The sequence below is a fragment of the Pleurodeles waltl genome, chromosome 1_2 (genome assembly GCF_031143425.1).
Source record: "Pleurodeles waltl isolate 20211129_DDA chromosome 1_2, aPleWal1.hap1.20221129, whole genome shotgun sequence".
In the NCBI taxonomy this organism is placed as follows: Eukaryota; Metazoa; Chordata; class Amphibia; order Caudata; family Salamandridae; genus Pleurodeles; species Pleurodeles waltl.
The window spans coordinates 166180598-166203681 of NC_090437.1; the positions used below are offsets into that span (position 1 = coordinate 166180598).

General features: G+C 41.5%; 1 protein-coding gene across 4 annotated transcripts in view; it reads right to left on the reverse strand.

Annotated features, from left to right (window-relative positions):
• Positions 1-11891: 11891 nt before the first annotated feature.
• The window catches only part of LOC138298625 (zinc finger protein 813-like), a 165894-nt gene continuing 154701 nt past the window's right edge, over positions 11892-23084 (reverse strand). For all 4 annotated transcript variants that reach the window (XM_069236892.1, XM_069236891.1, XM_069236890.1 and 1 more), the window contains exon 7: positions 11892-19560. In XM_069236892.1, coding sequence (XP_069092993.1) covers positions 18977-19560 — 584 coding nt within the window. In that variant the 3' untranslated portion in view covers positions 11892-18976. The remainder of the gene's footprint in view (positions 19561-23084) is intronic.

Genomic DNA, 23084 nt, shown 5'->3' on the forward strand with positions numbered 1-23084 from the left:
AAACGTCTCATAGAATAAATTGACATGCATCTAAAAAATTCTCTCACTGTATTCTTTACTCCTTGTACATACTGCACAGTATATTTATAGTCATGCAGCCTCATGGACATACAGTCAAAACCTATTAAAGCCTTGAGCAAGCAACTTGTAGAAGGACCTTTCATCAGAGGCGTATAATCGATTTTCAGAGCCATTTGCTTACTCCAAACACATTTTCGGAAGTATTTTAAATCCTATGCACACGCTAATGTCTGTCTTTTCTCTCCCTTTTACATTGTATTTTACTTCAGTTGGTACCAGCAAAGAAGATACAAAGGTAATCATTTCTTCTTTACTTCCCTTATCAATCTGGGTAAGTACAGCCCGAAACTGTTACCACTTGCATCCATGGTGATAATGCTTTTATCTGAAGGTTCAAAACCGTGTGGGTAGGGGTTATCAATTTTAATTTTTTAAATTATAGAAATCTCTTAATCATTCTTGGGCCCACATGAATTTTACTTTGTTATTCAGCAATAGTCTAAATGAGTATACTTTCTCCCAAAATATTTACAAATTTAGAATAGATTTCTGCTAAGCCTTAAAGGCTCATACATCATCCTTTCTTTTACCAAGTAGTGCCTCCTTGATCGCTACAATTAGTAATTTTATTAGCTTAATTCCATGTTAGCTTTCCTCAGTACGTCAGACTATGTACTGCAACTTTGCATTTACGATATGGTGCTGCCAATCTCTCCCGTTCTAAAACCCTCAACACTTCTTTCAGTCTCAAATTATACTCCTCCATGTTCCTCCCCATACAAAGATGTCATCTTCACGGAAGGTAACACTTTCTATGTCTTTAGACATGTCATACAATAGTGTTTGAAAGACAGCAGCTACTGAAATTAGCCCAACAGGTACCCTCATAAATTGAAAACATCATATTGGAGTTATGAAAGTAGTCAGCCTCATACTTTTAGGTTTTAAAGATATCTGATGACACGCAGCTGAAATATCAATGGTAAAAAACAACTGATACCTTTAGTCTTTGACAACAGCTTGTTAATTGTTGGCAGGGGAAATTTGTGCACCAAGCCATTAATGAATTCGCTCATGTTTATGCAATGTTTCATTCTCCCATTCACTAATCTAGGCACCACAAATGGAGTCACTCATTCTGATGATTCTACTAGTTCTGACATAACAGCATCTCGTAATTTGCATAATTCTTGCTTAACTGTATCTTTTAATTCTAACTGGTACACTCTTCACTTTGTGAATAACATATTTGTTGTTCTTTAATGTGATTTTATGTGTAAAACCATCCAGTGTCACGATTGTATGTCAGAATACCCCCCAGAAACAAATTCTTAATTCTTTCCCCTTTGCTCTCACTTTCATCAACAATAAAAACTTTTCAAGAATATTTGGGTCCAAAACTATGTCTAGCATACATTGATCCAATCACCCAAGTATCAAGAGTCCCTTCACAGCCACATATTGTTTGCCTACTACCCGTCTGTTCTTGAATTTTAATGTTGACTACTTCCAACCTAGTATTTCTATGGTTTTACATTAAAACTCTCTGGTCTGATGTCAGATGGTTCTACCTCATCCCTTAGTTTCCTAACAAACCTATCCTTCCAAACGTTCATGGTTAAATATTGTGTATGGGCATCCTAAATCAGCTACAGTGCACAGCCAGTACATTTCTGATTCACACATTGACATTTCTTACTCTGAGCTAGAAGGAACACGGTGCTAGGTTAATTGTGTTCTGGTTCAGGGAGGACATGGCTTTGCAGTTTGGGTTAGCCTGCTCCCATGCGGAGCGGGGTCAAGATTGATTTGCATATGACTGGGCCCAAACTGAGGTGACATGGAGAACAAAGAAGCAAGGGGTTGGGATGCTCCCCTGACCAATTGCCAGAGGTTAGACAAATTGGAAGCGTTCCTCCCATCACCCTTTGTGTGTTTCATGTACCACCCTAAGTGACATGGGTATGCTCAGATGTGGGTCCCATGCACACTGTGTCACTGGAACCAAGCTGTACCTGGCTGATGAGTCCATAACTAGAGCAAAACTGGTCCTGAGTTGCTCATGTTCTGGTATAGGGAGGTGCTGGCTTGGCAATTCGGGCTGGAATGTTCACAAGAGGAGCAGGGTCAAGACTGATTGGCACATGGCTGGGTTCAAACTGAGGAGGTATGGTGAACAAAAAAATTAGCCTGAGCAATTGCCAGTGGTTAGACAAATTGCAAGCATTCCGTCCATCACCATTTGTGGGTTTCAAGTATCGCCCTAAGTGTCATGTGTATGCCCAGACATGTCTTCCATGCTCACTGTATCACTGGAACCAAGTTGTACCCGGCTGATGAGCACATAACTAGCACAAAACTGGTCATGGGTTGCTTGTGTTCCAGTTCAGAGATAACCTGTCTTGACAGGTCCGGTTGGACTGTTCCCATGAGGAGCAGGGTGCATACTGATTATCATATGGCTGGGCCCAAACTGAGGTGCATGGTGGGCAATGGAACTATGGGTAGGGATGCTAACTCAAACAATCATCGGTGGTTAGTCAATTGCACGCATTCTTTACATCAACCTTTGTGTGTTTTATAAAAAGATGGGCCATACTTACACATCTGTAAAACCTATTACATATGTCACTACCCTTTTGCCATTCATTGTTCACATTCTTTGCATCCTTCGTTTTTTCTCTTGTACTTACATACCCATTATTCTTTATTATGAAATTGACCACGTTTGTTTGATATTTGTCTCCCTTATCTTTGCCCACTACGTTTCTTCACTCCACCCTTTCTAGCACTTCTTCGGCACACATTCTAGTTAAGTCAGTCTTATGTCCTATAGCCTACAACAACCTTCAGCTGTAACTCTCACTCAGCCATAGTCTACCTTGAAAATGAGGATTATCTGAGTGCATGATAATTTGATCCCTAATTAACTCATAGATTACCAAAGCAACACATTGGCTATTTTCGTTAGATTGGAGACATAGGGGGTCATTCTGACCCTGGTGGTCACTGACCGCCAGGGCCAACGACCGCGGAAGCACCGCCAACAGGCTGGCGGTGCTTCCTGGGCCATTCTGACCGCGGCGGTAAAGCTGCGGTCAGAAAAGGGGAACCAGCGGTTTTCCGCCGGTTTCCCCCTGGCCCAGGGAATCCTCCATGGCGGCGCTGCTTGCAGCGCCGCCATGGGAATTTCCGACCCCCTTCCCGCCACCCTGTTCATGGCGGTTGTTACCGCCAGGAACAGGATGGTGGGAACGGGTGTCGTGGGGCCCCTGGGGGCCCATGCCACTGGCATGGGCAGTGCAGGGGCCCCCTAACAGGGCCCCATAATGATTTTCAGTGTCTGGTTTGCAGACACTGAAAATCGCGACGGGTGCCACTGCACCCGTCGCACCCCAGCAACTCCGCCGGCTCCATTCGGAGCCGGCTTCATCGTTGCTGGGTCTTTCCCGCTGGCCCGGCGGGCGGCCTTTTGGCGGTCGCCCGCCGGCCCAGCGGCAAAGTCAAAATGACCGCCGCGTAGTCATAACGTATTATTATGAACGCTTGGAAAATGCACACTGTGCAATGTCTTCCTCATATGTGAATGTCATCAATGTCTCATACAGCATTTGTTCCATTTTATGAGCACAATGGTCATGAACCACCCAAGACGGTCTGCACATAGGATTACACAAGTGTGACCTTATGCATTAATAGTCACATGTCTGACGTCAGAATGTAAGCAATAAGGATTCCTTTTCCCAGGAGCTTTCTTTCCATCCATCACTATATCCTGATGTGAAATTCATGGGTTTCCAATCCAGTTGTCATTTTGTCAGCATTAATATAGGATTGTTGGTCATGGGTTTTTGAATTCCTGAGGCTAGGGGGCCTTCAGCTTGCATGTGTGATAAGATTATTATAATATCATGCATCTCCTGAGTAAGATTTAGCTAGCAAATAAGAGTTTGTTAGTATAAGAAAAGCACAGAAGTCCATGTTGAATAGCTCATAACCCAATACCACTCAAAGTTGTTTAGTTTATAACTTTCCTCTTCTTTCTTACTACCTTACTATCAAAAACTAAAGTTGTTTTACCTAACTAGTACCTGGCATATTACAGAGACCTTAATGTTTGCAGTATCTGTTATGATTGTTTATTCTTATGACTGAGAGTATTACCTGGGGTTGTCAGGATCAGTAGTGTACCGGATCCTAATACTTATTTTCCACAGATTATCAAAGTGGCCCTTTATTGCCCTCATCGTGGTTACACCATATTGACACAGCAAAACTGTTGATAGATGGTTAAAATTACAGAGCAAATTAATGGATTGTGGTAAGGAGATGTTGTAAAAAGGACCCCAGTCCCACAGCAGACAATCAACTATTTATAAGCGACAATTATAGTTCACTTTTGTATTTCCCACCCCATCTGAGTTCATTTGTATTTTCTGTGTTTAGACTTTTAGTAGTTTGTCAACTTAATTCCAAAGGCAATTGAAACACTGTTTATTAATGACAAGGGCTCAAGTTGAACAGAACCACACCAAGTTCTGCAAAGGCTCCATAGTTTGCTTTGTGTTAGGGAACACTACTAGAGAAGGGGTGCAGTCAACTTTGGTAAAGTCCAAACACAATCGCCAAAGGTATCTCTGAAAGAGTTGAACGAAAGTACAATCTCAAGAAAATAATAAATGCTGAACTGAGCCCATACCTTGGCATTAAGGGCTGCATAGGAACATAAGCTTATTTGTCTGTAAATAATTCTCCACAATTATGTACCATTTATGTTCCATTTACCTTAGACATTTTACCCCACACACATACTGTCAACTGGCGAAGGACAAGATGTGTGTATTCCTGTGACAAGAATAACAGAGAAAGTTTTACCTGTTTACATTCTTTGTCCAATTTTCCAAGCCCAGGAACAGACAGTGGCCTCTGCGTGATCAGCATGGAGACTTACAATTAATGTGCTTATCATGATTATTCAAATATAACTAAAATGTAACTGATCTCAAAAATTAATTTACGTATGCCTGTTTACTGCATCAAATGTTTGTTTTTACCAACATGTTCTGGTGACACAATACTTTTAATTAAAACTTATTTTTACTTTACAATCAACATCTCCTCCTCTGGAATTTGTGAAGACAATCAAAAAATATATCATTTGTTGAACCACTATTGGCGATCCAATTTTATAAATTTTGATAATTATCTCTCTATTGATCATAAAAGATCAAGGTAGTTAGGTCCATCATAGAATGTTTTTTTCCAGGAATGTTCCTATTCCTTACATCCAATGAGCTCTCTGGTTTACCTTGGTGAGACACGGTTACCTCATCTGACTGCAAAGCTCAAATGTTGGGCTTCAGGTTTTAGAACAGTGATTTGGTACAACTTTCATAACTTATAAAGTCTATATACCCAGGACCAGTACTTCATATCAAACCTTAGACTTAGATTGGAGCAGATGTATGAGTTAATGTTATTTTTGTCTTGCCTACCAGATAACTCTTAGCTGTAAGTGAAAGCCTCTTGTGAACCATACTAGAACCTTACAGTAGGATAAGAGCCCCCTCCCAACTGCTTACCATTGGTTGGCTTTATTGTCACTCTGATTTGTTACTTCTTATTCAATGGCTTGCCTTCTACTTCTTGAGTCCCTCCTCTAGTGCACAGCGTCTTTACCATCTTTCTGATTTGTTGACTAGTATCCTTTAACTGCTCACATTCAGGGAACTATTGTTTTAAAATTTTCGCTTAGCGTTTTCTTGCTCTCATTCTTGTACTGCTTCCCCTCTCCTCAAACTTAGCCATTGCTGTTCTTTACCCCTTGGCAACATAACTTATGATTCCATGACGGACACTCATTTTCTCTGAGAGTTACCAACTAGTTGTAGCTTGCCCTTAACCTTTTGTATATTTCACCTGCTATTTATTACATGTTGTATATTATTACCTAGCACGTATGCATGCGTGATTTGTAACCAAACAAGTTTCACCTGCAGCTTTCCTATAAATTACTCTTGACACAACAGTTTCTTTTATTCTTTTCTTTTTGACATGTTAAACATTTTATTGTTGGAAATCTCACATGTATCACTAACAATGACTGGAAGCTTCTCTCTAGTCAGGATGCATTCTTGTGTTGATTTTAATGTCTAGTCACTTCATCCTTTTTAGGTTCATATGTCCAAAACTATGTGTTTATTAGAGCGGTCAGATGTAATTTTCTTGTCTCTGTTTTGAAATGTTTTGTTTTGATTGTAATAACTTTTTTGTTACTATCTTTATTACCTTGATGACCAAAGCTCACATATAGGTCGCACATGATGGCGAGGGGTTGTGTCCAATTCCCTTCATTATAGAACATTGTTCCATTAGGAGGCATTTGCCTTTCTTTTCTTCAGTTTTTAAGGATAATTACGTTTTAGGAGAAAATGTCAAGAGCTCATGTCAGATACTGTGTGTGTATGTGTCTGGGGTGATGGGCCCACAGGGCAAACAGGGGCTACTGGGCCTCAAAAGTGGTAGTTGTGATAATTTCTTCATGGTGTCCTGGGGTATGTCCTCCTATAGATGTAAAAAATAATGGGCTAAGTAGAGCTCCTTACACACCTGACTCTGAAGGTAGTGAGGACGAGAATTTAAAGACGTCTTTGAAGGGTAACCTGTGGGCTAGAGATTCTGACCTCTAGCAGTCATACAACAGGAAGGATAATTCATTGTTCGGACCAGTGCTTTTCTTTTAGTATAAAAGAAGAACTTTAAACACAAAACCCAAGATACAAAGACAAAAAATATTAATCTTAACAGGACATTGTTCTACAACTGGTATGAGAGTTATCTACACAGAGATCAGTAATCTAGAGTAAAACGCAGGATCTTTAAGGTTGCCGATGACAGCTTCCCTGTGTGGCATATTGCGCTGACTCATGAACATCATAGTGGAAGTAGAATGTGAGGGATGCAATTGAATGTAGAATGGTGTGGGTTGAAAAAGAAGCTGGCAGTTGAAGATGTCTGGGGTGTCTGAATAAACAGTACCTGAAATGATGTGGTCTTCCGTCCTTCATTGGCTACATGCAACAATGACAACCCAATGTGTGGCGATCGTGATGGGATACAACAGACTCAGACACCTCAGCATGAAAGAAGGGTCTCCCAACCTCCTCAACATGAAAGAAGTGTCTCCTAAATTTCTCCTTTTTTATTTGGAATTTGACTGGAAGGTGAACTGTGGGTGAGATTTGAGCTGCAGCAAGTGGTAAAGGTTTGGCTCACTCAAGTCTGACATGAAATGTGTGTAGCAGACTGTCTGTTAACTAAGGCTGACTGGGTGTTAGCGCATGCTAGTCGTGTCTAGGTGCGCGTACATCCTACGGAGATTCGAGCTGCCTTTTGTTATGTGTTTACTGCTTCTGTTGATTTGCAGGGTGACTCGCTGTCATGGGGGCAGCATGTCATAGCGCTAAGGTAGATGGGACCATTTTGAGATGATGGCAAGTCGCTTTTTTAGTGTAATGAACTCCTACTGAAAAATAATCAAGCAGTGCTCTGTGACATTTTGAAACATTGGGAAGTTTTTGGTGAGCTTCCAATCTGCAGTATGACGGCAACTTACAACTGAAAAAGTACAAGCTGCGCAACATTGGAAACAGATCAGCCATTTTGTGAGGTTGGAAAACTGATCAAGGATGTCGAGGGAACTGATAAAAGGAAGATATCATCACAACATCCTTAGTTTGTAGGGACAGCTGAACAGTGACTTGTGGAGAAATGGCCGCCTACATCATGAGCTTCTGTAAATTGCATTTAACTGTGCATATGCAGAAAACGTACAGAAATAAGTTACACTAGGTAAACGGGGTAACTAGTTTAACAAATCTCACTATTCAAAATAGAGATTTTTAACCTATGGAAATTCCTGAGCAATAAGGAGTAGGGCCAATAAAATAAACTTCACAGTAATTACACTTTTGTCGATGTTTCAAAATTAGAGTACCTACTGTGGAATTTGACCAACATGCAGAATGTTACAGCTCCACCATTTTCCCTGCCATCTCCTGGTGAACCAAATCTCAAATGGAATTCTCCAAATAAGAGGTATATCCAGTGCCTATCATAATGAGGCTGTAGCAACTGATGGTGTAAACGTTCATATGAAATTTGATTCTTGTTCTCAAATTACTATAATGTGAAAGGACATGTATGATAAGTCCTTCTCTAAGGAAAAGAAACTGACAAAGATGGACTTCAAACCTGGTGTATATGGTGGCTCATCCATTAATATGCTGCCGTACTTTAAAGTGTGTACAGAAGTGGGAAACAAGTATACCACTAAAAAAGTTTACGTGGGGGACGATTGGCTAGGGCGGGCTCATCAGGGTACTTTGGGTGTCATTTTGAATCTCAACAAAGATCCACAGGTTCAAGTTGTATAAGGAGTATCAACAATCAACACATTTGTAAAGGAGTTTCAGAGTCTTTTTCAAAACAAACTTGTTTAGCTCATAGGCTATAAGCACCACATAAAACTGAGAAAAATGGCTATTCTGGTTGTGGCTAAGTTAAGACATTCTCCTCTAAGTATACAGAATGCAGTCCCTAGTGAGTTAGAAAAGTTGTGTTCTTGAGTGGGGAAGTAATTGAACCAGTGGAAGCTACAGACTGGTTGGCCCTCATAGTTGTAGTTGATAAAGGTAATGGTGATTTTCAGCTCTGTGTTGAACTTTGTGCAGTCAGCAAAGAGGTTAAAATCGACAAAATTCTATTGCCCAGTATTGAATAAATAATTTCAACCTTCCCTGTAGCCAAATTTTTAACAAACGTGGATTTAGTATCTTGTATTGTCAGGTATTACTGGATGAGGGGTCCCCAAACTTTGCAACTCTGGGTAGGGGGGGGAGGTGTATAAATATAAAATGATGCCATTTGGATTGATATCAGCTGTAGTAGTATCTCAGAGCCATGATATCAATAATAAATGGTATTCCTGGAGTCAAGTCCTACCAAGATGATGTGCAAATACACAGGACAACTGTGAAAGAGCATGATGAGAAAGTACGTGAGGTACTTATACATTGCAGCAGAAAGGTTAAACTTTGAAGGCACAGAACTGCATGTTTAGAGCCAATGAAGTGATTTACTTAGGTTACAAAATATCAGGGGCCGATATGCATAAATAAAGAATTAGTAGATAAGTTCACATTGTTGAACGAACCAGTGAATAAGGAAGATGTCATTCTTTCTAGGCGTGATTAAATATCGTAGCAAATTTGTGAAAGACGTTGCCAGTAAAACCTACATGAGAAAACCTTTGAGTAAAAAAGTAGAGTTTATATGGGGACCAAATGAGAAAAAGAGTTTATTTTTGTTAAAGAAGAACTCAGCCATGCGCCTTGTCTACAAGCCTTTATTCCTGGAAGTGCTACTATTAGACCTGTCATCTCTTGGCGTGGTTTCCCCTGTCTTTTTGACTTCTAATCTCCTGTTTTTGATCCTGTGCTGAATTTTGTTTTTGCTGGCTTTAAGACTCCAGGCACTTTACTACTGCTGACCAGTGCGAAAGTTCAAATGCTCTTTGTCTAAATGGTATTGGTGATTGGTTTCTCCAGGACTGGCATATTCAATTTACTAGTAAGTCCCTGGTACAGTGCACAGTGTGTGTCCAGGGCCTGTACTTCAAATGCTACTAGTGGGCCTGTAGCACTGATTGTGCCACTCACATGAGTAGCCCTGTAAACATGTCTCAGACCTGCCACTTCAGTGTCTGTGTGTGCAGTTTTAACTGCCAGTTCGACCTGGCAAGTGCACCCACTTGCCAGGCCCAAACCTTTCCTTTTACTACATTTAAGTCATCCCTAAGGTAGGTCCAAGGCAGCTCAATGGGAAGGGTGCAGTGTATTTAAAAGGAAGGACATGTACTTGTGTGTTTGACATGTACTGGTGTGTTTTACATTTCCTGATAGTGAAATACTGCTAAATTTGTTTTTCACTATTGCAAGGTCTATCTCTCCCACATGAGGATTGCCTTGAAATATCTTTCAAGTGTAATTTCCCATTGGGAGCAGATGGAGTTGTGGTGTTTGGGGTCTCTGGACTCACAATTTAAAATTACATCTTTTGGTGAAGCTGGTTTTTAAATTCTAAGTTTAAAAATGCCACTTTTAGAAAGTGTGCATTTTCTTGTTTAACAACTCTGTGCCTGGGTCAGGATGACAGTTAAGCGGTGGAGAGAATTCACTTTAGAAAGTCACACAAAGGGAGCTGAGGTGCACCGTGCATATTCTGATGGGTCTTTCTGGGCTAGAGTGGTGGGAGGAGCTGACACTTGCACCTGAACAGGGCTGTGCCTGTCCTTACACAAAGCAGTCTCCAACCCACTGGAGAGTGTCTGGGGCCAGGGAAGGAAAGGCAGGGTATTGTGCACTACAAAGACTTTCCTTAGAAGTTTACCTAAAGACACAGCAGCACCTGTTGCACATATCACTGCCCGTAAATCGGGCAGTGACCTGTGCGAAGGGGCTTTGCATGAAGGCCCCTGCACTGCCCATGCCAAGTGCTTGGGCAGTGCAGGGGCCCCAAGGGGGGCCCCGGAGCACCCCTTCCGCCAGCCTTTCCCTGGCAGGGGTAACCGCCAGGGAAAGGCTGGAGGAAAACGGGTTCTTTATCCAGTGGGCAGCGCTGCCCTGTTGGATAGAGAAATCCACCATCGTCAGGCTGCCTGTCAGCAGAAGCCTGGTGGTGGCGGAGGGCCACCTGTGGCGGTCTTCCCTTGTTTATTATATGGCGGTTCAGATCACCATGACGGTTGCAGTAATTTCCGCCGCTGCCGTCATTGCGGTCTGGACCCCCATTTTCATAATGAGGCCCATAGTCCTCCTATTAGAGAGTAAAACTAGTTTTTGGTCATCCTTTCAACTCTTAAAGAACAATTTATGCCTATTCGTTTCCTCCATGCAGTGCTTAATATGTAAAAGAAACCGTGCCGGTGAAGCCGGCGGTTGCGAAATAAATGTCGGTGCAGCTAAAGACAAGGCCAGTAGTCTCTAATCCACTACAAGATACTCGTTGCACCTTTTTCTTGCGCTTGCTGACTTCTGCCTTCTCCTTTTGTGACGTTTTTGCTGCCTTTCTCTTCCTCCATCTTTCCGACATGTTTTCCCACCTCTTGCTAGCGGGCAATATCTGATGAGGGGAAATAAGTGATGGTCCCCCAAAAAGTGCTGGTGTCCCTCACTGGCAACCAGCGGCTCAAATTCAGCACTGCACCAATGTTAAACAGAGTTCCATTCTGCAGACACTTGCTGATAGTAGAGATGGATACTTGTAGCAAAGATAAGGCTATGCAAACAAATGCAGGAGTAAGAAGAAAAATAAAGCACAATCTTGAAAGATCACAAATCACTTTTACAAAACAGGATTAAGTCACAGGGCTTCATTACCTGTTGTAATCAAAACAAGATAGATACATTACAATCAGCTTTTGTAAACCTATCCACATTTGTAAGTTATAGTAATACACTAAACCTTGATGTTACTAAATGAGGCACCATGTAAGCTGTGAGGAAGCATTAATTCATACCAATTGGCAAAACACTTTCCATCATCACAGACACATTGTTACTTTCTCATGTCTTATCTACATTTGGTCTTGCACTATTTTCATAGCCAGCATACAGCTTGACTAAATATACTAACTGAAATAAATTCAGACCTTTAAGGACGTTTCCAGTGCCCAAATTACTGCAAATATAAATATGACAGTCCACTAAGCAAATGAATACTGTCACAGTTTACCAAGCATAGGCAGCAGCAATTGGCCGATCAATACTATAACCATTTACTGCCAAATTATAAGCTTCCACACTAACCCCCTTTTAGTAACTTTTATTATTTTACATTTTGTACATTCATTATTTACAGCTATAAAAAAATACTTTATGAGTAGTTCTTTTTCACCTTGAGGCTGACAACCCGGTTGCCACATTATACAAATAAACCTAACCCATAAAACGACCATTTAGCAAATCATAAAACAGTTTGGGCAAATTTATTCTGAGAAATTACTGTTCTGCGCGTATCGCACTAAAAAGGAAGAGTGATACTTATTGATGAAAATAAATCACATTCTGTGAAACATTTAATTTTTGGATCATATCTTGTTTAAGCATTTCTGTCTTTTGCTCAAGGTATTACAAGTGGTTAATACCCTCAATAGAGAGATGAAGCTATTTTCTTCAAAGTGCAGTTAACAATGGCCATTGATTGGTAGTGGATTTCATGAATAGATTGTTGATAAAACAATGGTCACTCCTGGGAGTCAATAGATTTATGCCTTTCATGGATGCAGTTTTTAAATAATTTTTGATTTACAACTGTTACCTAAATTTGCAGATTTCACAAAAAGGAAAATGTTGCTTATCCTGTAAGCATTTGTTTGTGGCATGTAGTGCTGCAGATTTACATATTCTGCATTCTCTTGCCATCTAGTGTTGGATCTGAATGTGTGCAGGTTGTTTTTTTAGAAAGTTAGTCTTTTGAATCACAAGGTAGAGTGACTCCTTCCTCTAGGTTTTACTGCCCACGGGCATCGACGCATTGTTGGACTGTTTTCCCGCAAGAGGGTGAGAATGTAGTCCATACTAAGTGTAAGTAATGAGATGTCATTGTGAGAAAGAGTAGAATAAACTGGAACGGCCAGATGTCCGAGGAGGAAGGTGGGCACATGTGAATCTACAGCACTACATGCCACAAACAAATGCTTACAGGTTAAGTAACATATTCAGTTTGAGGCATGAGCGGCTCTAGATGCACATGCTCTGCACAGACTGTAAAGCAGTCCCCCTCAGAAGTAGTGGCTAACCTGCGGGTGTTGCAATTGTTTGAAAAAGAGTATGTAGCACTGCCTGACCTACATTGGCTTGTTAGCGTGCTAAACATCCACATAATAATGTTCGGTGAAGGTGTGCGGTGTGGACCATGTAGCTGCTTTACATCTGTCAGATTTGGGAATGTTTTCTAGAAAAGCCATAGATGCTTCCTTTTATCAAGAAAAGTGTGCTCTGGGAGGAGCAGGTAAAGTTATTTTGCCCTTAGCATAAGACGTTTGAATACATTTTACTATCCAGCTGGCTATGCCTGATTTGGATATAGGGTTGCCTTTATGTGGAGGTGAAAAAGCTACAAAAAGTTCTTTAGTTTTTCTGAAAGTTTTCGTTCTATCAATATAGATTATATAAAAATCTAATGTATTGAAAGCTCTTTCCGCAACACAATCTGGTTGCAGGAAAAAAAATTGGCAATTCAATTAACTGGTTGAGGTGAAATTGGGATACCACTTTAGGGAGAAATTCTGGATTTGTGCGTAGAACCACATTGTCTCTATGTAGTTGGAAGATAGCTTTTTCCAAGGTTGAAGCCTGAAGCTCACTATGATAGCGTCTAAAAATGCCACCTTCCAAGAAAGACATTAAAGGGGGCATGAGTGTTGGGGCTCAACTGGGGGGGGTGGCATCAGTCTTTTGCGAATAACATTGAGGTTCTATGAAGTTGCAGGTGGAAGTGAAGCAGGTCTTACCTATACACTGGATTTGAAAGGGTTGATTTGTTCGAGTGAAAGCAGCAGACAAAACTTTTCCACTTTGCTGCAAACCAAGCTCTAGTGGTAGGTCTACCGGCTTCTTTAAGAATGTCAATACATTCTGGTGGCAAATTAAGGTTACCAAACTCTATGACCTCAGGAGCCAAACTGCTAGGTTGAGAGTTTTGGGATCTGGGTGCCTGATTTCTCTATGGTTCTGAGTGAGACAGTCCGGCCTGTTGGGGAGCTTCTTGTGGGGAAATACAGAGAGGTCTAGTACTGAACCAGGGTTGACAAGCTCAGGTGGGACTACCAAGATCATTGTGAGAGACGTTTGCTTGAGCTTTCAAACCAGAAATGAAAGGAGAACGAGAGGAGTAAAACTGTAGGCAAATATCCCTGACCAACTCATCCACAGTGCGTTGCCCTTGGATAATGGGTGTGGGTAGCTGGAGCCGAAGTTTGGCATTTTGTGTTTTCTGAAGTTGCAAAAACATTATTTGAGGGAACCACCATTTGTGGAAGCATGGAAGTAGGACTTGTGGGTGGAGTTCCTATTCGTGGACTTGTTGCTGCACCCTGCTTAGCAGATCTGCAAAGTTGCTGTCAGTGCCTGGGAGATACTCTGCTATTATGTGAATGTTGTGACGCAGGTCTTTCAGATGTGCACTCCTGTGATCCTGTCATTAAGACCACTGATGATCTAGACATTCCTGCAAGGGATGCATGTTTAGACGGCCATGGGGTACTATAGCAATACAAAAGGCCATCATCCCTAAAAGATGCAAGACTGTTATTTCCTGGTTTGGTTGAAAAAGACGAAATGGACGTAATGGAGTCTGAAAATTCTGAACTCTTGTGGAACTGGGATAGGCTAGCCCGATTTGTGTGTTCAGAATTGCACCTAGATATGGTTGTATCAGTAGAGGTTGGAGATGGGATTTGGGAACATTAATTGTGAATCCCAGGCTGTGAAGTAGGTCAATTGTTACCTGACTACACTGGTGACATTGTTGCTGGGTTGTGGCTTTTATAAGCCAATCATACTGGTAGGGCAACATGTATATGTTGCCTACGGAGTTGAGCTGCTACTATTGCCAGACATTTGGTGAAGACCTGAAGTGCAGTTGTGACCCCAAACAGAAGGACTTTGGATTGGTAGTGTTTCCCATTCACCATAAACCTGAGATATTTGCGATGGGCTCGGTGGATTGGTATGTGAAAGAATGGATCTTTGAGATCTACTGTAGTCAAAGTTCGCCCAGTTGAAGCAGTGGAATCACATCCTGCAAAGTGACCCTGTGAAAATACTCTGAAAGAATATATTCGTTCCGTGGCCTTAGATCTAGGATTGGCTGCAGAGAGCCTTCTTTTTGGGGTATGAGGAAGTACAGAGTATACTCCCCGACCTTGGAGCTGAAGAAGTATGGGTTATTACAGTAGCAATTACTTTGAGAAGGACAGACTGAACTTCCTATTTGAGTAATGTTTGATGATTTATTGAGAGCCGATTGGTGAGAGGTGAAATCTTGGTAGGTGTTGTAATGAGCTCCAGACAATAACCATGTTGGATAATATCCAACACCCACTGGTGTGTTGTTATCTGTGGCCAGATGGGTAAAAAAGTGTGTATGCGCCCCCTGACAGTTGCAGTGTGAACAGGGGGAAAGTGAAGGTAGTCCTGGTTTACTGGTGGTGGCGGCACCACGTGGGGAAGCACTTTTGCCTCAACCTTTATTGTTCTTCCCTTTATAGGGGCCCCTGTAGTAGGACTTTGTGGGAGAGTACTGGCTCTGGCCACGCTGGTAGGAGACGGAGGCTTCTGGGGTGGTAGTCTTTGAGCCCCTGCGATAAATGAAGCAGTAAAAGGAACCCCGAGATGTGGGGGTCTGAAGAGCTCCCATGGACTTTGCTGTCTCTCCTTGTCCTTTTTTATTTTTTCAAACATTTCATCGACCTGTGGGCCAACAAGATGTTCCCTGTCAAATGGGGGATTTAGAATGCTCTGCTGGACATCAGGCTTGAAGCCTTGAACACGCAGACATGTTTGTCTTCAAAGGAGTATGCTTATATTAATACTCCTGGCTGCTGTGTCAGCCGAGTCAAAAGCACGTCTAATTGACATGTTTAAAATTAGTTTGCCTTCAACAACTTATTCCTGCCCCCCTTTCCTCCGCTTATCTGGGAGCTATTGAAGGAGATGCCCCATTTCATCCCAGTGAGCACAGTCGTATCGGGCTAGTAAGCCCATGAAATTGGCGACGTGCCATTGGTTTGCAGACTGCACTGCAACCCGTTTACTTGCAGCGTCAATTCTTTTGCTCTCTTTATCAGGCGGCGGGGTGTCACCTGACGGTTGGGAATTAACTCTTTTTCTAGCTCTTAATGCCACCAGGGAGTCAGGTGGTTCTTGACCTCTTAAGTATACAGGGTCTAAGAGAGAGGCCTGGGAGTGATAACGTATGCTCTAACATGGACCTTAAAGATGCCCTTTGTATGGGGGAGCATGCCTTTTAACATAGGCAGGTATTGTGTGCATCTATGAGTGGAAGAGAGTGTCTCAAATAAGAAATCCTCTTCTAGAAGTTCCTTTTGTAGTTGTAGCACATGGAAATTATCTGCCCTCGCTATAAGCTCCTGGTATGTGGCAGAGTCATCAGGAGGTGATGAGTGCCTTTGGTACAGGTCTGGTAACTTGGGGAACATGAGAAGAATCATCTGCAGTGACATGGGGGCTGGTGTCATCTCCAGGGGAACTTTGAGGGGAGATAGCTAACGGCTGTACATCAGAGTGTGGTGAAAGAGACATGGTTGTTAGAGGTGGTGGAGGTGGTTGTGGTAATGTGTGGTGGGGAAGGCAGTGACGTAAGCAAAGGGCTGCCTTTTTACTATTTAGATGCAACAGGTACATCCAAAGCTTCCTAAAAGGAGAGTTGCCTCTTGGAAGAAGGTGGAGGCATGTTTTTGGCTGCATCTGGATCTGCTGTTATTTAGAGTCCAGTCTTTCTTGCAGTTTGTGGCGAATGGGGTTCACAGCCATTTCAACAGTCTTTTTCGGCACCAACTTTTTTGTTATGGCATTGATGCCGTCAATACTTACAGTTGCGTTGTGTGGGGGGTGGAGGCCGTAGATGTTGTTGGCACCAAAGCTTTCGGCTATGAGTGATGTTTCCGCGCCAAGCCGGAGGGCAGGGCATCTGAACTGGATTATCATTGCCGACCATGGCCTACAGGCAGTGGTGGTCTGAGGGCCTCTTGATGTGGAGGCACGAGTCTTTCGGCAGGTTCGATTTGAGACTTAGGGGCAGAAGGTAGTGCATTTACTGCGCAATACTCCAATGATAAGCTGGTTATCTCAAACTTGAACTCGGGATCACATTCTTAGCTAGCCTCAACAACAAAAAAACACCTCTTCAGTCACTGAAGCCTCTGGGCGTTGCTCGTGCTCGACATCCTGATGTTCGAAGAGGTCGGGAGCGTTGTCATCAGATCTTCTCTGCAGCTGGAAGTGGCATGCTCGATGATCATGGAGTGTTTTCGTCAAGCAAAATGCCTGACAGGCTTCACAGTCAGCCTTTCTGTGGTCCAGGAAGGGACACAGATTACAGACCTAGTAGGAGTCGGTCCGGGGGTACTTTGCATGGCAACGCAGACAGAATCGAGATGGCGTTCGTTCCATCACCAGAAGGGCATTGTTGGAAAACGGATCCAGAGACGAAGATAGAAGGCCTCGAAGAGTGAGGCCCTTGACAAGCCGTGACAAATTTGCATTGACTTAGAAAATAGGATCAATAACAATATAGATAGGAACAGACTAGAACCAAAAGAGATCCAACAATGATCTTGACAGTAGCACACTTGTACAAACAAGCTGGCGGAGAAAAAAAAAAATCTAACAATAGAGTTGATGCCCATGCACATATCACTGAGAAGGAGTCACTCTACCTCATGATTCAAAAGACGTTCTTCAAAGAAAAACAACCTTCACACATCCGGACCCAACACTAGATGGCAGGAGCATGCAGAGCATGTGTATCTCCAGCCACAGATACCTCAAACAGGTTGTTTCTAGTCCTAATGGATGAAAATAACATGGCTACAGAAAGTGCAGTATAATTTGCCTTTTTTCATGATAATTCAAATAACCTTACTGCATACTTTAGATAATCTTGTTGCATAATCCAAGGGACTTTGGCAATGGTATAAACCTCTGCAAGTGGGTTGTGGCTGTCATTCTGAGGATGAAATCAGTATTTCACAGGAAAACATTACATTTTCCAAAATTTTAAGGTTCCCTGTGAAATGAGGGGTTTACGCCACTGCTTGTTGGGCAGTAAAAGCACCCAAACTTGATTATAGATTTAAACACAAAGAGTTAAATACGCTATTTTTACCATTGTTGACTGTGTTTATGGGAAATTAGTCTTGTGCTCTTTCCCTCCATAAAAAATGGTAACAAATTAAAAATAACACTCTGTGCATCTACATATACGGTTTATGGAATAGAATTGTTTGATGTGTATTTGTTTCAACAAAGACTACTTAACTCAACCAGAATGCAAAATATTACATTTGTGCAGTATGGTAAATCATATTGAGTTGATTCTCTGTGTAAATTAAGTGTTTTACACAATCTGTGAGACAGTAAAAACAGTTTTTCAGTGTCAAGTTTGCTGTAATGTGGTAATAAACTCAAATTTGGACGTTGCGCTGTAGTATTAAAATTCAATGTGAATTTATTAATATAGTTGCTCTAAATATCTAATTAACATGTTATTGAGCTACATTTATGTTCACTGTCATAGAATGTTTTCAAGTAAATATTTTTTCAACAAAAGCTTATTAACCAACACAAGGATTCAGGGGAGTAACGTTGTGATGAGCATTAGGATAATTGTTTCCCTGGGTTAAGTGAGCATTGCATGTATTTTGTGAGGCAGTAAACAGTGGTTTCATGAAGTCAGTTTTGCTATACTCAAATTTGATTTTGGCACTGTAGGAACAGCATTCATTTAGAAAGTAGTTACACTCTTACTCGTATAATATGTTTTGACAATGTGTAGTGATTTTCTGCCCTACCGTTCCCATCACTTACAATACATCTATAAAACACATTACCCATCTGTTTCTTTTGTACTTTTTTTCTACTCCTCTTCAACATTTTCTTTTTAGAAATCATAAACGTATTATTGGCAAAAACATCGACAAACTCTTCTGTGAAATGGATGTAGTCTTATATACCGGCTGTGCTCTCTTCTGGGGTTTGCTGTCTCTTGACATTTTTTTGAGTTTCTTTTGAGATTTTTAATTTTCAATAACATTATCCTTTTGTGAATTAGTGGTTTCACTTGATGGCAATTATTTTCAGTTAGGTTGCATTTAAGAATGAAGTCTTCTGTGTTTATCAAGGCGGCTTTTCCGAGTGAAGCTTCTGTCACATTCTGTACATTTAAATGGTCTTACTCTAGTGTGCAACAGTAAACGGTGTTCATTAAGATTGCTTCTCCGGCTAAAGCTTTTTTGACAGTCAGCACAAGTGTATGGTTTTTCACCTGTGTGTATTCTCCTGTGTGCACTAAGATTTCCCTTTTGACTAAAGCTTTTGTTACATTCAGTGCATGTGTACGGTCGCTGGTTTCGCTGGAGGTTTGGAACACGATTATGACATTTTGTATTCCTTCGAATGCTTTGACATTCATTATATGTATTTGGTAACTCTATTGTAGGAGTTATCTGATGCAAACCAAAACGTGTAGGGTTATTGAAACCCAACTGGAAAAGTGCAGTATGCTCTCCTTGAAACTCCCAACCGTCTTCTGTCATTGGCTGATTTCTAGAGGTCATTCCTCTGTGGGAACCTCGGTGCACATTCACTTCAGCTTTTGAAGCTCTGCAGAGCAGTCTGTCTTCAGAATATTTTGTAGAATCAATCCCTGTTCTTGGTCTTCGCAATCCTCCGTCTTCTGTTAGAAATGAATAAAATGGGTCATTAGTTTTCTACAAGTTATAAATCTTTCAAAGAATTAACAAACTGCAGCCCTTTATACAATGATTATTGTTCTGTTGCAATGAGGCCTGTATATATAGATATGCAGTCTCTATAGACAAGTGGGACAATATCATTAGCTTTTGAGCAGAGCTGGAAATTTGCAACAGATAGTACTGATGTCAAAGACATTTGTAGAGCATACTACCACCCCTCACTAACATGCATCCTAATGTGCACCTGCACCCAGCATGATTTTTTTTAAATGGTTGTTTGCGGCAGTACACAACTATTAAAAATGAAATCCACATTGATATAACGATTATATAACGAAAATATATTCCCAGACGGATGACCAGTGCATTTGCCCTGGACTCGAGTGCATAGTATGGTCAAAATATATTTATACAGTTATGGTTCTTACCACTTTGTTATGGAGTTATATGACTGTGAGCAGGTTCAGTTTTAAAGACAAGCGAGAGAATGCACCTCGTAGCAAGTCTCAAGGCTGTGTGGGGAAGGCACAGTGGTCAAAGTGCAGGGCTCAGGAGAAGACTCAGGCACATCTTACAGGAAGGGATTCATGGCAGGTTCTAGAGCAACATCATCTTCAACATCAACTTCACCAACAGGTAGTGCCAGTAGGGAGGGTGGACTGTCCTTCAAGATATGGCAACCTTCTATATTACCCCATTCAGCTTTTTCATCAAGCATAAGGGATTCTCCATCAGAATCAGCAAAGCAACAGCAACCTTCCCCCCCAATAGTGGGAAATATTATTAACAACACTGTAGTCATTAATCGAGGTTCTAAATTTTTAATTGAATAAGCCTGACGTGCAGATTGATCTAATGAACCTGATGGCAACCCATATCGCTACATAAATTTAAAATTATAGTCCTTAACAACTTTAGTCACAAGGGCACAAGTTGACCACCAATCTTCTCCTATAAATTCTTCTTGTGAATCAATCATTAATACATTTTATGACAAGACCGGAGACTCCTATTATGCGTTTCTTTTCTCGCTTTAATGAATCAGCAGCAGTCAAGAAGAAACTACAAATCCCATAAGGCTTAACACAGATAGCCAATGGGATCAAAAACGTAGTATAACACACATGAACCAATAGGAATACTGCCATGCCATTATGATGTCACTTGACTGCAAGCAGTCCTCTTTTCTTGCTGCTGCACTCAAGATAAGTCGCCTTTTCATTTCTCTCATATCTTTATTGATTACTGAGTGCACAGTGTTTTCATTGCTATTTGCTCTTATTGTGTATAAATTCCATGTTGTCGGCAAGTTGTCGCATCTTGCCTTAATCGTTCATTTCTTCTTGCTTTGGTTCAGTCTCAGACATCAGCGGTAGCGCTGTTTCTGAGCCGAATGTTTAGTTTTTTATGTTGACATTCCAGCGCGCTTCGCGCGTGCGTCGGCGTTCTTCAAATTCTTTCACCTCAGGCAGCAACCAGCATTCGGGTTGCACCTGAGGCGAAGATAAACCTCCTGAAGTGCGCGCTCGTTTATTTTTCCCTCTCACCTCATAAATCTTTATCCTTTGTCTCACGCTGCAAGTCCCCGTCTGGCCAACGACTCCTTTACTCATTCAAACTCCGCCCAAAGGAGGGGTTTTGGCCCTTTTCCAATTCCCTCTTTGGAATATTAACCCCTGCTTGCCTGATAAGGTTTTTCTTTACGGAAACACTACTAGAGCCTTAATTTTTGTCATTTTTACTGTGGTTTTTCTGTGGTTTGGTTTAGCTCCAAAAGTTATTTATTTTTCTATCATGGAGCCTGGTATCTCCACAATGGAACAGGGTGTTTCTACTGATTTAGAAGACATTAGACACGAACTCTGTAATTTTATTAGGAGTTCTGTCCATCAGGCAGTTTCGTCCTCTATACAAAAATCATCAAAAAATTTAGAAACCAATTTTTCTACAGGGAGTGCAGAATTATTAGGCAAGTTGTATTTTTGAGGATTAATTTTATTATTGAACAACAACCATGTTCTCAATGAACCCAAAAAACTCATTAATATCAAAGCTGAATATTTTTGGAAGTAGTTTTTAGTTTGTTTTTAGTTTTAGCTATGTTAGGGGGATATCTGTGTGTGCAGGTGACTATTACTGTGCATAATTATTAGGCAACTTAACAAAAACAAAAATATACCCATTTCAATTATTTATTATTACCAGTGAAACCAATATAACATCTCAACATTCACAAATATACATTTCTGACATTCAAAAACAAAACAAAAACAAATCAGTGACCAATATAGCCACCTTTCTTTGCAAGGACACTCAAAAGCCTGCCATCCATGGATTCTGTCAGTGTTTTGATCTGTTCACCATCAACATTGCGTGCAGCAGCAACCACAGCCTCCCAGACACTGTTCAGAGAGGTGTACTGTTTTCCCTCCTTGTAAATCTCACATTTGATGATGGACCACAGGTTCTCAATGGGGTTCAGATCAGGTGAACAAGGAGGCCATGTCATTAGATCTCCTTCTTTTATACCCTTTCTTGCCAGCCACGCTGTGGAGTACTTGGACGCGTGTGATGGAGCATTGTCCTGCATGAAAATCATGTTTTTCTTGAAGGATGCAGACTTCTTCCTGTACCACTGCTTGAAGAAGGTGTCTTCCAGGAACTGGCAGTAGGACTGGGAGTTGAGCTTGACTCCATCCTCAACCCGAAAAGGCCCCACAAGCTCATCTTTGATGATACCAGCCCAAACCAGTACTCCACCTCCACCTTGCTGGCGTCTGAGTCGGACTGGAGCTCTCTGCCCTTTACCAATCCAGCCACGGGCCCATCCATCTGGCCCATCAAGACTCACTCTCATTTCATCAGTCCATAAAACCTTAGAAAAATCAGTCTTGAGATATTTATTGGCCCAGTCTTGACGTTTCAGCTTGTGTGTCTTGTTCAGTGGTGGTCGTCTTTCAGCCTTTCTTACCTTGGCCATGTCTCTGAGTATTGCACACCTTGTGCTTTTGGGCACTCCAGTGATGTTGCAGCTCTGAAATATGGCCAAACTGGTGGCAAGTGGCATCGTGGCAGCTGCACGCTTGACTTTTCTCAGTTCATGGGCAGTTATTTTGCGCCTTGGTTTTTCCACACGCTTCTTGCGACCCTGTTGACTATTTTGAATGAAACGCTTGATTGTTCGATGATCACGCTTCAGAAGCTTTGCAATTTTAAGAGTGCTGCATCCCTCTGCAAGATATCTCACTATTTTTGACTTTTCTGAGCCTGTCAAGTCCTTCTTTTGACCCATTTTGCCAAAGGAAAGGAAGTTGCCTAATAATTATGCACACCTGATATAGGGTGTTGATGTCATTAGACCACACCCCTTCTCATTACAGAGATGCACATCACCTAATATGCTTAATTGGTAGTAGGCTTTCGAGCCTATACAGCTTGGAGTAAGACAACATGCATAAAGAGGATGATGTGGTCAAAATACTCATTTGCCTAATAATTCTGCACT